General features: G+C 49.0%; 2 protein-coding genes across 8 annotated transcripts in view; both read right to left on the minus strand.

The window, feature by feature from the left end:
• Positions 1–233: 233 nt before the first annotated feature.
• On the minus strand, positions 234–4356 carry CCDC134 (coiled-coil domain containing 134). Of its 3 annotated transcripts, none has more exons than XM_048934178.1 (7): positions 4241–4356; positions 2465–2582; positions 1747–1868; positions 1486–1570; positions 1119–1300; positions 904–975; positions 234–619 (listed from the first exon to the last, which is right to left on the minus strand). In XM_048934178.1, the coding sequence occupies exons 2-7, from the start codon at positions 2565–2567 to the stop codon at positions 494–496; spliced, it is 690 nt and encodes a 229-aa protein (XP_048790135.1). In that variant the 5' UTR covers positions 2568–2582; positions 4241–4356; the 3' UTR covers positions 234–493. The 3 variants fall into 3 exon arrangements, with proteins under 3 accessions (XP_048790135.1, XP_048790142.1, XP_048790151.1); XM_048934185.1 differs by lacking the exon at positions 4241–4356 and adding an exon at positions 4115–4202; XM_048934194.1 differs by lacking the exon at positions 4241–4356 and adding an exon at positions 3754–4058.
• Positions 4357–5049: 693 nt separating this feature from the next.
• Positions 5050–16419, minus strand: part of MEI1 (meiotic double-stranded break formation protein 1) — a 35616-nt gene continuing 24246 nt past the window's right edge. For 3 of the 5 annotated variants that reach the window (XM_048934082.1, XM_048934076.1, XM_048934111.1), the window contains 8 exons: positions 14546–14656; positions 13315–13496; positions 11119–11200; positions 10483–10685; positions 9692–9773; positions 7761–7867; positions 6801–6932; positions 6222–6478 (listed from right to left, as the gene is read on the minus strand). In XM_048934082.1, coding sequence (XP_048790039.1) covers positions 6236–6478; positions 6801–6932; positions 7761–7867; positions 9692–9773; positions 10483–10685; positions 11119–11200; positions 13315–13496; positions 14546–14656 — 1142 coding nt within the window. In that variant the 3' untranslated portion in view covers positions 6222–6235. Of the gene's footprint in view, positions 5166–6221; positions 6479–6800; positions 6933–7760; positions 7868–9691; positions 9774–10482; positions 10686–11118; positions 11201–13314; positions 13497–14545; positions 14657–16419 lie in introns of those variants that run through there. The other 2 variants (XM_048934100.1, XM_048934092.1) reach the window with 1 other exon arrangement.

Consider the following 16419-nt stretch of genomic DNA (forward strand, 5'->3'; position numbering starts at 1 on the left):
TGTCATTGGGACCAGGTCGGCGGCAGCCAATAGGAGCGCGCAGCGCCGCGTGGCGTGATGGCGCGTCGGCGATCAGCAGCTGCGATTAGCATGCGAGACCACGCCCCCTGCCTCACGCGCTACATATTCATGAGGGGGCATGGCCTAGCCCACGAGCGTGAGCCCCGCGCCGCGCCCACGGCCCTGCCCACCGCCTTCTCCATGGCAGCGAGCAAGAAGCCTCGTCGTAAAAAAAATAACAACCGTTCCGATTTATTCCAGAAAAACAACGCATGCCCCGTCCCCAGCACACGGCTTTGCACCCATCTGACGAGTGGTGCCCCAGCGCCCGTTGCTCAGGGATAGCCCCACTTTGGGGCCGTGGGACCACTGGGCCGCATCGACTGAAAAACAAAAATCCACCCTGAAACTCACAGAAGCGGCTGGCAGGGCATCCCCAGCCCAGCCATGGGTGGGAGCGGCTGCATCGATGCAGGTCCCGGCCCACCCGGGCCTACAGCTCAGACTGCGAGCGAGAGATGCGCGGGCCCTTGCGGATCTCCTTGCGCTTCTCCTCCTTCCGGCGCCGCTTCTCCTCCTCGCGCAGCGCCTTCTGGAAGGTGTCAGCGCTGGGGAAGAACTGGGGTGGGCAGGAGATGGAAGCACGAAGGAAATGACAAATTCAGTGTTTTGAAGGAGAGTGGAGCCAGAGCTTGGCGTCTCCTGTGGAGCACAAACCCACCGGAACCCAACAAAAACTCTCCAAAGCCCAACAAAAAACCAATCAGAATACAACAAAAACCCTCCAAAGCCCATAAAAAAAAAACAGTAAAAACCCAACAATAAAAACTCTTCAAAACCCAACCAAAACCAAAACCCAGTGGAGTCACAGAAGAGGGGGATTATGTGGCTCGGCCACCCTACCTCAGAGTGGTCAGCTTTGAAGGGGTTGCGGTAATTGGGGGACTTCTCACTGATGCCCAGCTCCTGAGCCATCTATGGAGCAAAGCAAAGCCCCTGTGGGAGACTGTAATCACCACCTCCTCCCACCCCTCAGAAACCTCAGTCCCCACCAGCCCCTACTCCTCTGCCTGCCCTCTGCCCCCTGCAGACCCCCAAAAGTGACCTCAGGGCCGTACCAGCCCCAGGAGCTGGGAGTGGGGCCCCTGCTCAAAGACGCCCGTCAGGTTGCAGAAGCCGATGCCCCAGCGGATCAGGTTGTTCCAGTTGGAGTTGCGGTCAAAGTAGTGGTGCACAATCTTGGGGAAGCGCAGCACAACGTCCCCAAAGAAGGCTGTGTTCTCCACCACATGGGAGTACGCTGAGGAAGAGAGGAACAGCCCCATCAGCAGGACACCCCACAGACCCCAAAGTGCCAGCTTTAGGGCATCACCAGACATGGGATACCAAGGATGGACATGGGACAACCCCCAAGGACAGGAGTGGGAGAGAGGATGCAGGCTTCAAGATCCTAGCCAGGGGGGTTAAGTGATATGGAGCACTCACCATCCTTCAGCTTCTCATCCTGGGGGAAAGGCCCATCCGGTGGCACATCTGCAGCTATGAGTACAGCCCGGGAGTCTTCCAGCACCTGCAAGAGCTCTCAGTCACTGCCCTCTCATCCCATGAGATGCCTCGCTGTGTCCCTCTGTTCCCCTTTCTGCTCATCTGTGAGCCCTACTTCTGCTGCCTGCCCTCCCCAGCATCACTGTACAGGTGCCCCAAACCCATCCCTGCCCCACAGCACCGAGCCCACTCCACACTCACTTTGAAGAGTCCCTTGAGCATGATGTCAATGATTTTATACTGTTGGTTAATGTCATTGAGCTCTATGAGGTTCTTCAGGGCATTCATCTGGTCCTTGCGCTTCACCTCGAACAGTTTCTTATCTGGAGTGATGTCAAGGGCACTGCGGGGCTCTGGGCATGCTCACAGCCTGCTCCCAAAAAGACTTAGCCCAGTTCTGGGAGTGGGATATCGAGGCCAAGAGATTGGATTCCAGATACTCCAACAGGGCGCTTGCTAACACCCAGCACACAGGAACAGAAACAGCACTGCATGAGGAGAACATCAGATACCACCTGAAAAACTTGCCTCAGAACCAGCCCCGACATCTCATTAACAACTCCCTCCTATAAAAGGGAGACGAGGAAAGTGCTCAACAGTGCTGGTTGATGCTGGGGCAACATTTGAGCAGGGGTTGCTATTTCGTATTGCCCAAGAACTAGCAGGTGGCAATATGGGGCCCTGGAGGTATGCAGTGTCAGCTCTGCTCCAGGCAGGATCAAAGCAACATCGGGTTGCTCAAGGTCATGCCCAGCAGCCATATGACACTTTGTTCCCATGTCGTTAGCAATAAGCATAGCCTTAGGGCCCTTCTCTCCTCTCTCCTCCATCCCCCTTGAGCCATCTCCTCACATGCAAGTGTTCCACAGTCTCCTCAGGTGTGAGCATGACAGAGGCATGGCACTACGGGAAAGGATACAGATCTCCAATCCAGAGCCCATCCTCTGCTTCTCCAGGTCTGCCAGGCTGCCTTCAGGCAGCACCACTGCCAAAAGGATGAGGCAGATCCAGAGGAAATCCATTTTGGAGGCCACAGCCTGGAACAAAACCAACAAAACCAGTGACAATGCAGAGATGTTCCCCACAGGAGTCCTGCCAGCCCACCAGACCCAAAACAGCCATTGCTGTGTCAGAGACAAGGTTCCTGTGTCCTCACTGCACACCCACTGCCATCCCCTGCTCACACACAGCACCAAGGCACCGTGCTGGGATCACCAAGTTGAATAATTAACCTGACTGACCAAGTCCTACCAATAAACCACATCCATTAGTGCCATATCCACACATTTCCTGAATACCCCCAGGGATGGGAACTCCATCACTACTGCGCAGCCCCCTCCAGTGCTTCCTGTGCCAAAAGCAATGTGCTGTGCTCCTGCACCATCAGAGCCCCATCAGCTCACACACCATATGCACACTCCAGCCCAGACTACATCACAGAATTGGGAAAGATTTGCCTGAATCTTCCCTAATTTAAGCAACCTGAACACTGCCTGTGACTCTAGCACGAGGTCATGACCCAAACAATGACCCTCCTTCTCTAAGCTAAGCTAAGCTAAGCACAGGGATGCAAAACCCTCCATGCAGATGTTCCTCCACACTCCCCAAGAGCCCTTCCTCGTGCCTTCAAGCTCACTTTGGCTGAAGAGAAACGCTGCAGAGCTGCTCCCCTCTTTGCAAAAGCAAGCACCAGGCTGCCAGGGCCTGTCCTGTGCAGCAGATGGGAAGGAGTTCCCCTGTGATCCCCAGCAGCCCCAACCAGCTGCTTGCTGCACGCAGAGCCCACCCGTCTGCCTCGCTGTCTCCCATTCTCTTAATTTAGATACGCTTCTCGAAAGCACGACAGACGCTGCACTATAGACAGTTAGCGGTTCCCATTAACGTGTTTTTTAATTACTTTATAGATTCTCCCGAGGGAGCTGCATCCGAACCGAGCATCTCAGAGACCGGCACGGCACAGCCCCGCTTCTCCTCCTCAGTGCAGAAGCACAGAACGGGGAAACGACTGGCCGCTGCACCACCGGGAGTCCAGCCCCACACCGCCAAGCATACGTGGCTCAATCTCATGTCACAGCCCGAACCGAAAGCTTCAGAAGTTAAGCGGGGTACCACAGTGCTCCCGCGGCATTCCTCCGCGGGGCTCAGCAGAGAATGCTCGCGCGGAACAGTGATGGCACGGCCACATCTGCTCGCCTCCGAGTCCCTCACCCTCCGAACTCAGACTCCTATTGCGGGGACATCACCGGTACAGCTTTGCGATCTCCGCCAGCGACAGAGCCGCCTGCGGAGGGCTCGGCAGCACCCGGTGGCTCTGCACGGCTGCGGGCTCAGGGAGATGGAGTTCCTCTTCCAAGCAGCGCTCGATCGGGGCTGAGCGCTCTGGGCTGCCCCTCTCTCGCGCGCACGGCGGGTGCCACGGTCCTCCGGGAAGCGGCCAACGTGCTGGGCAGCTTACGGCAGCAGCCCGCGGCTCCCCTCCGACGCCCGGCACCGGCCCGGCCCCGCGGAGCAGCCGCCGCACGCCCGCCCCGCATTGACCCGCCCGGCCCGCGCCGCCCCGACCCCCTACCTGCGGGCCGGGAGCGGGGCCGGGAGCGGCGCTCAGAAGCGCCGCGCTGCCATGCCGCCACCGCCTCCCGCCCCGCCCCGCCGTGTCACTTCCTGAGCTCCCGCCCCGCCCCACCGGCCGCCGTACCTCGGGCTGCGTCCGGAGCGGTGCGACCGGCGGTGTGAAGGAGGTGATCCTGTCCCTTTGTTCTGCACTGCGAGACCTCACCCGGAGTGCTGCGGCCACATGGGGAATCCTCAGCGCAGGACACACGTGGACCTGCTGGAGCGTGTCCAGAGGAGGGCCACAGAAATGACCCGAGGGATGGAACGCCTCCCTGTGAACACAGACCGAGAGCTGGGGCTCCGGGGAGACCTTAGAGCGGCCTTTCAGTACCTGAAGGGGGCTATAAGAAGGAAGGGGACAGACTCTTTAGCAGAGTCTGCTAGGATAAGACAAGAGGAAATGGTTTCAAATGATAGGAAGGGAGGTTTAGAAGGGATGTAAGAAGAAGTTGTTTACAATCAGGCTGGCAAAGCACTGGCACAGGTTGCCCAGAGAGATGGTGGATGGGGCCCCGTCCCTGGGGACATTCAAGGTCAGGCTGGAGGGGCTATGAGCACCCTGATTGAGTTGTAGGTGTCCCTGTTCATTGCAGAGGAGTTGGACCAGGTGGCCTTTGAAGGTCCCTTCCAACTCAATTCTCTGATTCTCCCCTTCCCAGTGAGACACAGCTCAGGATGGCCTCATCCCACAGCAAGGAAGACGAGAGCACTTCACCCACCACATGCCATCCAGCAGTGCTGCAGTTTACTATCTGCAGAGTGTCAGCTAAGTGGCATCCCAAACAGAACACAAAAAGAGGAACTGCGTAAGAAACTCTGCTTTATGAATGATATTCAACAAAAATTTAACAACAAACTAACTTCCTTTGTCCACTTCCTCTCTACAACTTGCAGGGAATAAATGGCAGGATGCTGTCTCCATTCTGTTCTCTCACTCTGTTGTGTGTACCCCATCTTCTCATTTCAGTCTTCACTGTGGCAGGGCTATCGCCACACTGCCCACACATCTGTCATCGATGGCATGAGTGGAAACCAAAGGGAAAGCACAGCTGAAACTCCAGCATGACACTGGAATTCCCACATTTGACACAGTGCTGATAGGAGGTAGAATCATAGAATATCCTGAGTTGGAAGAGACCCGTAAGTATCATCGTACTAAACATGGGGGATATTCATGTCCTCACCAACCCATGGGGAATGTTCATGTGGGTGTACCTGAAGAAAGCTTTTTCTCAATAAAACAGAGGTATCCAAACTACTCAAGCAACGTAACAAGACTCTCGTCCACCCTCCCTCACCCCTACACAGACCAGCAAAGAGGAACTTGATGTGGCTTACTCGGTCTTGACCGTGAGAACTTCCACCCCCAGCTTCCAACTGCAGAGAGGCAGTGTCACACAAGGACTAGGCACGAGGACAAGCCACTGCTCACAGATAATGCACACCTCACCTGCCACAGATGCTGCCCATGGCGGAGGACAGTGTCACCCCGCAGACACGAGGGAGGAAGTCCCCCACCCAACAGGAAATCATTGCTGGGGACTGTTCCATATCTGCTACCTATTTGATGCAACACGGCATGATGAAGACCGGAAGGCAGTTTCAGAAATAAACAGCACTGAATTTAGCACGGGCATCAGGTTCCCTCTTTCCCCAAAAGAAATCTGGGAGTTGCCCCTCCCATCCATGAAGAAGGATTTGGTTCTCAGCAGGGGACTCCAGTGCTCATGTGGAGCAAAAAGAGATTCAGTAACTCCACTCAGTGGTTTCTGAACACTTGCTGTACTTTAAAAGTGTTTGAGTTACCTTTGGGTTGCCAAGACTTCACATGCTTAGCAGTGCTAGTTAGCTCACAGACAGAGGTTAAGCGGCTGCTCAGCCCCCAGGGAAATCAGTATGGGAATCGCTTCTGCTTTGAAGTCAGCAGGTGCCCCAGCCTGCCTCCCTTTCATTACACCATCTCTGCCTTACAGATTAATGCAATCCCAGCACAGACAGCCATCTTTCATCCCAAACGTCTCTTCATTTCCCGCACGTCTTCTCAAATTTGAGAATGTTGAGGTATTTCATCTCAAAGTTAGCCAACTTTTTGCACTGTTTGCCTTTGGCTGAAAATGGTCAGGAGCAGCAGATTAAGTATCCCTTCTACTTCTGTTACAGCTCCCCCCCTCACTTTTCTTATCAAAGGCATTTGCCCAGCAAAAGGATACACAATGTCCTGATGTTTTGCACAGGCGCTCATCCGTTCTGGAAGGTGCTCCAGCAAAGTCTGAATGGTCTGTGCCTGCACTGGCTCCACCTGACAATGGCTGCTCTGAATCTGAGCAGTCAGGACAAGAAATGTTTTCCAGATGAACAGCAAACTGTTGTTCTTTCACACATTCCTCCTGCATCTCCAGCCAGAGCAATGAGCCCTCCAAACTTTGATCAAGGGGCCCATGACAATATGGACAACACAGTTTAGGCAGCTGCTGGCATCAGTCATGTTCTCATTTCACCACTCAAGGTCAAGCTAGCAGCTGCAGGATTCTTCATCATCTCACTATAGCCTCAGAGGAAGCTTATGACTCCCCATCAAAGACAAGGGGCAACCCCTCAGGGTACTCCCTTCTCATTTTCCTAGGCAGTCACTGCTTTCTTACCTGGCAGAGGAACAGCTGAAGAGCCTGAGATGTGGCCTCTGGCAGCTCTAGTAAGTTGGCTTCTGCCACTTCCTGGAGAATCTGGCCAATTTCTTTTTGAGAAATGATATTGCTGCTCTGATATTTCAGAAACTTGAACAAAGGAAATGAGAGGCATTAATCAGTGAGTGACCCACAGACTCCAGTAGCGATTCATCACCTGAAAAGAACTCTGCTGTGTTAAAGGACGCTGCAGCACGCTAATCACAGGCCTGATTTTATACCATTTCTAACAGAACCAGTGCAATTGCAAATTGGTGGTGCTCTGGCTTGAAACTTGTTTTGGTTTAGGTCAGGCAAGAATCAAAATGAGCCAAGTATCCCTTCAAAGTGCACCAAGAATAACAAAGATCGACAGACACATCATCTATTTGGAGAAAGAAAGTTCACATAAATAACCCTTTCCACTCATGTACTGCTATGAGGGCTTTATCATCGGTGTTTCTGCTGGGTAGGAGCACACTTCCTTTCCTGCTCATAGGCCCCAGGTACACTGGGGTCATACACTGCAGTAGTTCCCTGACCTTAGAAGTCAGGTCTGTAAGGCCAAAGACAGGGAGAGAAGCAGTGATGCCACGCAAAGCCCTGCTCTCCAAAGAGCCATAGCACACTCCCAACTGCAGCTGCACATTCTCTGTAGTCTTCCCCTCTCCTCTGCAGGGGTCCTAGGTGATGCTAAATCAATGCTACAAACACCAGAAGAACAGGATGTGCTCACTAAAAGCAGTCACTTTCTGCACAGCGTGGAAAGGAAATTCACTTCAAAGTACAATTATTATAGGACACAAATACAGTGACGGACAAAACCACAGCAGTATCCAAGATTGTGTAAGTGCAGGAACTAAGTTCCAGTAACCAACTCAGATGCACTGTACCAACATAGAAGGAAAAAACAGAACAGTCTACCCTGCCCTCACTCACCAAAGTCATGAGCCTCAGAATTTCTGGCTGCAGAATGGACTTCTGGCTCCCATTGAGCAGTGTCAAGAGCAGGAATCGGTGCCAGGGCTGTGAAGCAACATGTAGTGCTGGGAGAGAAGGAGAAGCCACTGAAAGATACCTTTAAAATCTGTCAAGTGACAGGCTGGATCTGGAAAAGGAGTCTTCAACTCTGACCTTGTATTTTCACTTCTAGACCCCAAGCTGTGGAACACTAAGGGGGTTTTTTGCTCTGTACTTACTTGCTTTAAAATCTGTCACTCTTTGGGCAAGAGTTTAGTCGTGAGGACTAAAGCTTGACAGCTTTTTAAAACACAAAATACATTTTGTCCACCTTTGTGCTTGTACAGGAAGATAAACCCTCTCCTGGGGTTCATGTCATAAAATAGTAAGAGGATATCTTTAGCCCAAGGTTTCAAAAATAATACCCTCTGGTTTCAATATGAGGACAAGGTTCCTGAACGCAGGTTTTATTTAGCTGCAGAATACTCCTTGGGTAATGAAGGAAGACCTATAACATAAGCTGCAAAAACTGAGCCTGGATCTGCATCAGAAAGCATACTACAGGGACCAGCCAGGCTGATGGCAGCAGTGGAAACAATCACTAGAGAAAACATTTCTAATTAGAAGTGTATATGATAAACAGAGGTTAGACTCAAGGTTGCCATCTGTGACAATACAAAATCTCTCACTGCACTCTAAAGTTAAGTTGTATTACCTTGTACTGGTTGAAAGCATGTGATGGACAATTACAACAGGTCAGCTGATATAATTGCTATACCTTGACAGTTCACCAATTGGTTTGAGCCCTTTGCTTTAGAAAGATTCCTTTTCCACTGGCAGTCACATAATCTCCCTGTTGCTACTACAACAATCTTGTCCATGGTAAAGCAACACCAAAAAAAAAAGAAAATCAAATAAAGTGCTGGGGGAGGATAAGAAGATTCTTGTTGTCAATGTTGTGAACTGCACCACAGTAAGAATTTAGGCAGCCAAGTGAAGGGTTCAGCTGAAACATTTTGTTATCTTAATCCCAAATCAGTGTAATGCCCTCAATAACAAGCCTCTTAGTAGACTCCCTTCAGCTACTGGCTGTCATTCATCTGCACTATTATATTTTCATTCAACAGCTTTCTCTCTCCCAACAATGTCTTTTTTGTCTCGTGCTCATTTACTCCATTCCCCTCTTTCTCTGTGTTTACATGACTGATTTGAACAGATCAGAGTACAGAGAACTAACTTTCTGTTTAATGAACACAGCCAGCATCTCTACTTTGTGACAGGAGGCTGACAATGAGCAGAAGGGCCTTCTCTTCCCCCAGCCATACCATGCTGTCACATGTTATACTGCTGATATGGTATACATTTGGTTTGACGTGGACTCCTGAAACCAAGGTCTGTATTTGCTCCTGGAAATATAGAATTTCCAGCTTCCATTCTCTGAGGCTGTTTACTACTCTCTTCTCCCTTCACATCCCTTAGGGACAAACTGTTGCCAACATCTCTGTGTGGAAGACACATCATATTCAGATCCTCCCTCCTCTATATTTATGGTCTAAATGTTTGCTAAATTGGCTTGGAAGTGAAAGACTAACTACTCTTATACTGCCTCATTTCCTAAATCTTTCATTCTTATCATATTAAGGCATGGGGTGGTAGTGACTATTTTCTTCTGTAGAACATCTTCGTATTCACAGTCCAAGCGAAGGCTGACTCCTACAGGGGAACCAGGCACTGTGATTTCATCCCACAAAGTTAATCATCAATGATTAACTTTGATCACACAAATAATTTTTCTTGTTGGGCATAAATGCATTAGGCATATGCTCCAAGGCATTACAGGATGGAGATCAAAGAGCCCAAAATCACTGCAAGAGGGAAACCCAGTAGAAGGAAGGACGAGAAGACTTTACCAACATCCTGGTTCCTCACATACAGGTATTCCAGTAATGTTTCCAGGCAGGCAACCACAGCTTGAGAAAGCAGCAAGTCTTTCTGAAGTCCCAAGAGGGGAGAAAAAACAAGAAAAAACAAGTAGTCAACAGCTACTGCAAGAGGAAAATTCATAAAGTGGCAGGCTCTGAAGAGCATGCAGCACAGGAAAATAACAGCCTTCACCTCCTTCACAAGATGTAACGTACTGCAAATTATATGTCATGTCAAGGAGCCAGACAAAGGCACGAGTACTTATTCTGAGACGAAAAAATTAAGTAACTGTCTCCAGAAAATAAAGATAGGAGTCCAATGTTGCTTAAGAGAGTTAAATGTAAACCGATGTACCATCCCCTGGAGCCCAACATCACTTGAGTGACTAAATGTAAGTTGATGTACTTTTCCCCCAAAGTACCTTGCCAGGGCTGTAGAGGAGGGGCTGAGATTTGATATATTTTTCCCACCTCTGTCCCTATGGGTGTGGAGCCCCCACAGAGCAGGAGATGGGTAACAGAGATTGTCATCAGCACACAAAATTTAAGCTCTCCAGTTCAGCAGCAGGGAGTTCTACATAGCTTCATTTACGTCCTTTCACACTACACCATGCCTTGCATACTGCAGCAAGAGCATTTTCCCTCCTCCTCATCACATTTCTGTAAGGGTGGAAAATGCAGGCAGAAGGAAAGAAAAAGCAGACCCCTTTCATTCTGCAATAGGGTGATTTCTCCTCAGGTTAGTTTATGCGCTGTTCCAAAACTGGTGTTTTATATACCTGCAAGTAGACATGCACCAAAAGGTTCTGCAGACTGACAACAAGGGAGAAGACCTGCTGCGTGGTGAGGGGCTGCAAGGCAGCATCTTCCAGTGATGATGGCTGTGACTGTGTAGTACCTTGGTCTGTGTTTTGGACAACAGTCACCAGCAGGGAGGAGAAGTTCTGTCGCAGAATGGCTCTCAGGAACTGCACGATGCTCACTAGACAGGAAGCCACAATGATGCGTCAGTGCTTTCCCCTCCCCTGCCCTGTATGTTGGTGCCTGTGCAATAGCATGGGAGAGGTGAGGAGAGAAAATTTGGACTTGTGGGCCCAGTGGAATTGCCCAGCACCTGCTCACAACAGCAGGCAGGAATGGCAGCAAGTTCCCTTGTTCACCTCCACCACACGTGACACTGTGCCAGTTCACACTCAGTTCCAGATGTCACTGTCAGCCAGGACAGAGTTGTCCAAATGGACAGCAGAACTCCACACTCCATTTGCCCCTTCTCACAGTCTGTTATCTAGTCTCAAAGCTTCCAGATTACCAACACCTGTACCTTCCCATCCCACAATCACCAGATCTCCCTTCTTGCCTGCAACACTGTTTAAGCAGCTGCTCCCAGTTTAGTCCCCGTAACAGAGAAAAAGTACCTAACAGCAGGACTGGCTTCTTATTCCTGAAGATGATTGCATTCAGGACTTGTCTTAGGTCTAGAGAAAGTGTCTGGTGAACCTGCAAGAGAATGAAATGAAGAAAAATGGCAACAGCCATCATCAAACTTGGCTGTACTTCAGCCACTGAGCCAGGCAACCAAAAGCCAGCAGTGACAACACGGCTCTGTGGTCCTGCCTGCTCAGTATGGGAAGCCTGCAGAGTGCCTAAGGCTAAGAACCTCCTTACAGATGAGACATGAAGACATACATAAAGGAGGCAGACGAGTTGGGAACTTGGGAATAAGGAGATATAGGAAAGGTGGGCTTGAGAGGGAAGTCTGCAATATCCTGTTACCCCCACAAAGCAGCCATCCAAGCAGTGATGGTAGGAACGATCACAGAGGCCCAGAGGGGTTCAAACTTGCTCCGTTCAGCAAGCAGAGAGGTGGTATGGGAGCATGGGCATCAGGATCACAGAACTGATTCTTTCCAGCTGCCTTTGTGAAAAGAGGAATGTTCAGTACAAGAGCTAGGAGTAGCTGCTGTAGCAGAGTGGCTCTTGCTACTTGTCCAAGCACTGGCAATCCAAAGCCTTTAGTAGTCTACCACCTATGACCCATGTTTACCCACAGGCTTCTGCTAAAGTCACGAGCAGTAACACAGCTAAGACACAAACTTGCTACGGCCAGGCAAGTCCCCATTATTAATGCACACCTGAGGTGAATGTGGGCAACTCAGATTTTTGAAGCCATGAATTTCAGGCTCAGAAATACAGCCTGGTCATGTTCGCAATCACAAGGCCTCTCTACAGAGGCACCCAAGTAGCTCTGTTGTAAGCTTCAGCAACGCTGAGCAGCAGGAAGCAGCAAAGTGACTCTTTCTATCCTCTTTTCTTCCTCTCAGTGGATTAGAAACACTGAAGCTCAGAAGTTCTGAAGATTAGAAACACTCAAACATCCTTGAACCACTTCAATCTGCCATCTGTATATGTAATTTCTTTGCATGTTTCTGGTTCAAGGAGGATTCTGGATTGCAGATCATAGCATATCGAGCCAGTAAGGTATTGATGAAATCAAACAAGTTTATAAGCCACTAAATGATTGCACTTCAAGGATCAATATGAGCTGAGAGTCAATCCCAGAAGGTGAAACTCAATACTAGTCACCTGAACAAAATCACTTTGGGGCTGGCATAACTGACCATTCAGACACAACCCTGACCTGAGAACTGAGAATGTAAATTGCACTCAGCAGTTAATAAAACAGACAGAAAGATCTTCCCATACACTCACGCAGCTGATGGTCCCTACAAGTCCAGGGTGACACTTAACCAGAGGCAGCACAGCCATCAAGTAACAGGTACAGACTTGACCTAGTTTGGTCTTTTCCAAAGTCTTCCCTCAACATTAAAAAAAACAATCTTTGCCTACTTGTGCTTATGCAAACATGCCCTTAATGTGACTTCATCATCCATGAGCAGATGCACCAAAGAATATACCCTACTAGGCATAACCACAGAAGTGGAGTTCAGAACTCATGACATGCTATTTAACTCCATCTCAAGACAGGGAAGACAGGCCTGGGTAGATACTTCAGAAGGAAGTGTTGTTGCCTTGTGTGCACATTAAAAAGCTCTCCATTCCCTCTAACTCGTAGTTCCAACAGCAGCTGACAGCTCCAGCCTAGCTCTCTTGTTGGACTGCAAAGCGTCAAGTACAATGACAGCTGCCTAAATTCATATGAGTTTGCTAACATTAAGTACTTATTTGACAGTAAGAGGTTTGGACTGTGATTATTGATCATTTTACTACCGAAAAAAAAACCAAAAAAGAACTAACCATGGGAGCTGTTCCTCCACCCCTAGTTTTCCCTTGACAAAGATTTTTTGCTCTATCCTGAAGAAGAAAGTGGTTTGGACCTGGAGGGCTGGGTATGGTGTTTTCCTCTCCACTCCCCCCAAATCCCAGCATTTCTGCCCATCTCTAATTGCAGTGATTTGTGTCTCACTCTTCAGTAACATGTTAGCTTCCAGTCCAGCTGGAGAAATGCAGTAAAGAACAACTTGTAGGCAATAACAAAAAAGCAACAAGGACAAGCAGATTCCAGGCCAAAACAAACCACTTTCCCCTGCTAAGAAAGAATTCTTTTTTAAAATTTTCACAAGTCCATGGATCTGAACTAGAATGGCTCTAACCTCAGTGTTGTAACGATGCTGATAAATTAAGAGGGAAGCAGCCAGCAGCCATCCTGAGCTTAGCAAGGCATCCTCAGATGACAGGTAAGTAGGTTCAGAGGGAAAAGACCACGTCCAGGTGCATTCCAAAACCTTCTGGAGGAGCTCGAGCAAGGACACATTGGAGAGCAGCACTGCCACTGCTGTACAGGAGAAACAGAATGAATCATAATCATAGAATTATAGAATGACTTAGGTTGTAAAGGGACTTCAAGGATCATTCAATTCCAACCTCCCTGCCACAGGCAGGGCTGCCAGCCACTAGATCACATACTAAATCAGCCCGCCCAGGGCTCCATCCAAGCTGGCTTTGGACACCTGCAGGGATGGGGCATCCACAATCTATCCACCTCTGTGGGATATCTGTTCAAGCACCTCACCACACTCTGAGTGAAAAACTTCCCCCTGACATCTAATCTAAATCTTCCCTCCTGCACAGGAAATTGAGACAATTTGCAGAAGTGAAGGCCATCCAGCTGGTTTAAGATATTGCTGAACAAGAGAAGTGGCCAGTGCTCTACTTCTACACTGACTCCTGGATGGTGGTATGTACCCAGTGGGAGTGGTTACAGCAGTGGAAGCAGAGAAACTGGCTACACAGAGGCATCTGGGCTGCTGCACTATGAATCAAGGAGGCTGATGGGATGTCACAGGTTAAATCAGCTTGACAAGCAGAAGAGAATTGCAGAGCACACCCCTGCTGCTGTGAAGCAGCCCTAGCTGCCATGGCTGGTCAAGCTAAGGCTGTCCAGCTACAACAGTATTCATCTCCCACAGCATGAGCGACCTCTCAGGCTGCTACTAAAATGACCAGCCTTCAGCCAACACAGCGAGGAGGTTGGTTATTGCTGCCTCTATTATTGTTTAATTTTTTGAACCATGGCAATTACCAGGACAATTCAACAAGGCACCAAAGCCCCACTGCTGTGTGTTATGAAGAAAAAAAATACAGCAGTTCTGCCTCTCAGCAGCCAACTCCTGAATCATCAGAAGGCAACAAAAAACAAAGCCAAACCCTCCATCTAAAAAGAAAAAATCATCCCTAACACAAAGTGTTGTTTGTTAACTGTAACTCTGCATCAGAAAGGGGAAAAATCCACCTTTCCTGCTGAGACAGTTAGAACACAATGTCTGATGGCCAAGCCACAGCCCTGCAGAGATTAGCTTACCGATCAATACAATCTTGCCTCACCTCTCTGTTGACTACAAGGTGTTGTCTGATGAAGGCTACAGTACAGAAAATTCAAGGATGGCTGCAGGAGGTCTATGTCTTTCGGCCTGCATTTCCCACAGAGGTTACTGACTGGAAACAAAAGAACATGCGTTAACGCAGACACCAACATAATGCAGCACCTCAGCACAAGCAAGAAGTCAGTCAGTTGGGAGTGAATTCAGACAAGAGCAACACAACCTGAAGCAAAATTAAACAGAGCATGGTACAGACAAAGCAACAAGCCCTAGAGAGTCTGCTTTAGACCAGACAGTGTACTGGAGGATGATAATAGGTGTGTGTGGGGGGGGGAGGGGGAACAAAAACAAAGCAAAACAAACAAACAAACAACAAAAACAACAGAGAAGGGAATATTAAAGGGCATACACCACAGTGGGCAGTAATGAATCCAAGAACTACAGACTATTAGATAAGTTACCCTTTCCATTGAGCAAATTTGATCCTAATACTGGATAGACCATCAAAAGCCACATACCCATTTCACATGGTGACCAATAACCAGACCAGAGGATGGTAGGAAGAGCTCTGCTTCTTCACCTGACACACTGCTCATAAAAGTAATAAACACACCGTGCTTGCTGGAAGCACCAAATACTTAGGAACAGTGTTTAGCAAGAATTTGTGAGGGAAATGCAGGAAGGCAGAGCTCAGCAGCACTATCATAGGAGATCTTTTGGAAAACTTAAACTCTAAGTAAGCAGTTCTCAAAAACAAACAAGCAAAAAAAAAAAAACAGATTGACATGCCTCCCTACACCCCTTCCATCTACAGGCTGGTTTTATGTAGGCCTCATCAGAGAAGAGCACTCTTCCTTCAAGAACATAGGCTGAGGAGTAAAACAGGGAATGAAGGGGTGGCTGGGGCAGAGAGAGAGTTGTGTAGGAAAACAAAACAAACAGAACAGAAAGAAAAAGCAAAAGGAGCTTGTTACTTCTGAGAGCAGCTAAGCCATGCTCTGAAATTACAGAGGCTAAGAAGAGCTGGTATAAAAAAGACATGATTCTTTCACAGTCCCAGTTCCCTTAGCTAATGAATGTCTGAGAAACACTGCTTCCTTACAAGGACAACACAGGCAGCCTTGAGACATGGAACATTTCTAATTCAAAGTGATAACCCTTCAAAGTCTTCTGTAGAAATCAATTTGACAGAGCAGAAAGAGGTGAGAGAATGGATCAGCTGAACACTCTTCTAGTATCCTTCATTGATGGCCTGCACGAATCTCCAGTTGCCAGGCAAGAGAGAAGTAGTCATCTACTAACAATCAGCAGACAAGAGCAGGTCAGGATACGTGGAATAAACAAACACACTCCTCTCTTCTCTGTCTCAGGGGTGGAGCAGGCAAGTCCTGCCAATGGCTGGGACCAACATAATTTGGATTCACAGCCCAGGGGAAGTCTGGCTACACTAGGCTGTTGGTCCCCTCTGGCTGGTTCACAGGACACCCCTGGGGCCAGGATCTCAGTGCTGTGCTAGCAAGTGTCCTGGTTTCAGCCAAACAGCGGAGCCATGACAGCTTGCCTGAATTAGGCACAGGGTTCTTCCATACCAAGTAACATCATGTGAAAACCTGTAAAGCTGTAGGGAGTTGTAGGGCAGTCACTGCACAGGGGCTGTTTGTATTTCACTCGGGTGGGTGGTGAGACTTTGTGCTGGTAGCGTGGTGTCAGCTGGCAGGTGGCAAGTAAATGCATTGAGGGTATATATATATTGTTGTCATTGCATATTTGTTTCCACTTTCCTCTTCTGTTTCAGTAAATAGTTTTTATCTCAACCCGTTTTTGTTTCCAGTTCTATTTTGTTTCCAGTATCTCCCTCATCCCACTTGGAGGGGGTGT

The sequence above is a fragment of the Lagopus muta genome, chromosome 1 (genome assembly GCF_023343835.1).
Source record: "Lagopus muta isolate bLagMut1 chromosome 1, bLagMut1 primary, whole genome shotgun sequence".
Lineage (NCBI taxonomy): Eukaryota > Metazoa > Chordata > Aves > Galliformes > Phasianidae > Lagopus > Lagopus muta.

Bases quoted from the DNA above. Each gene is read 5' to 3' on its own strand.
- CCDC134 (XM_048934178.1), bottom strand. From the start codon at position 2,567: ATGGATTTCCTCTGGATCTGCCTCATCCTTTTGGCAGTGGTGCTGCCT. The intron at 1,301-1,485 runs GTGAGTGCTCCA...TCTCTTCCTCAG, and splicing joins GGATGAGAAGCTGAAGGATG to CGTACTCCCATGTGGTGGAG. The intron at 620-903 runs GTAGGGTGGCCG...TGCCCACCCCAG, and splicing joins TCAAAGCTGACCACTCTGAG to TTCTTCCCCAGCGCTGACAC.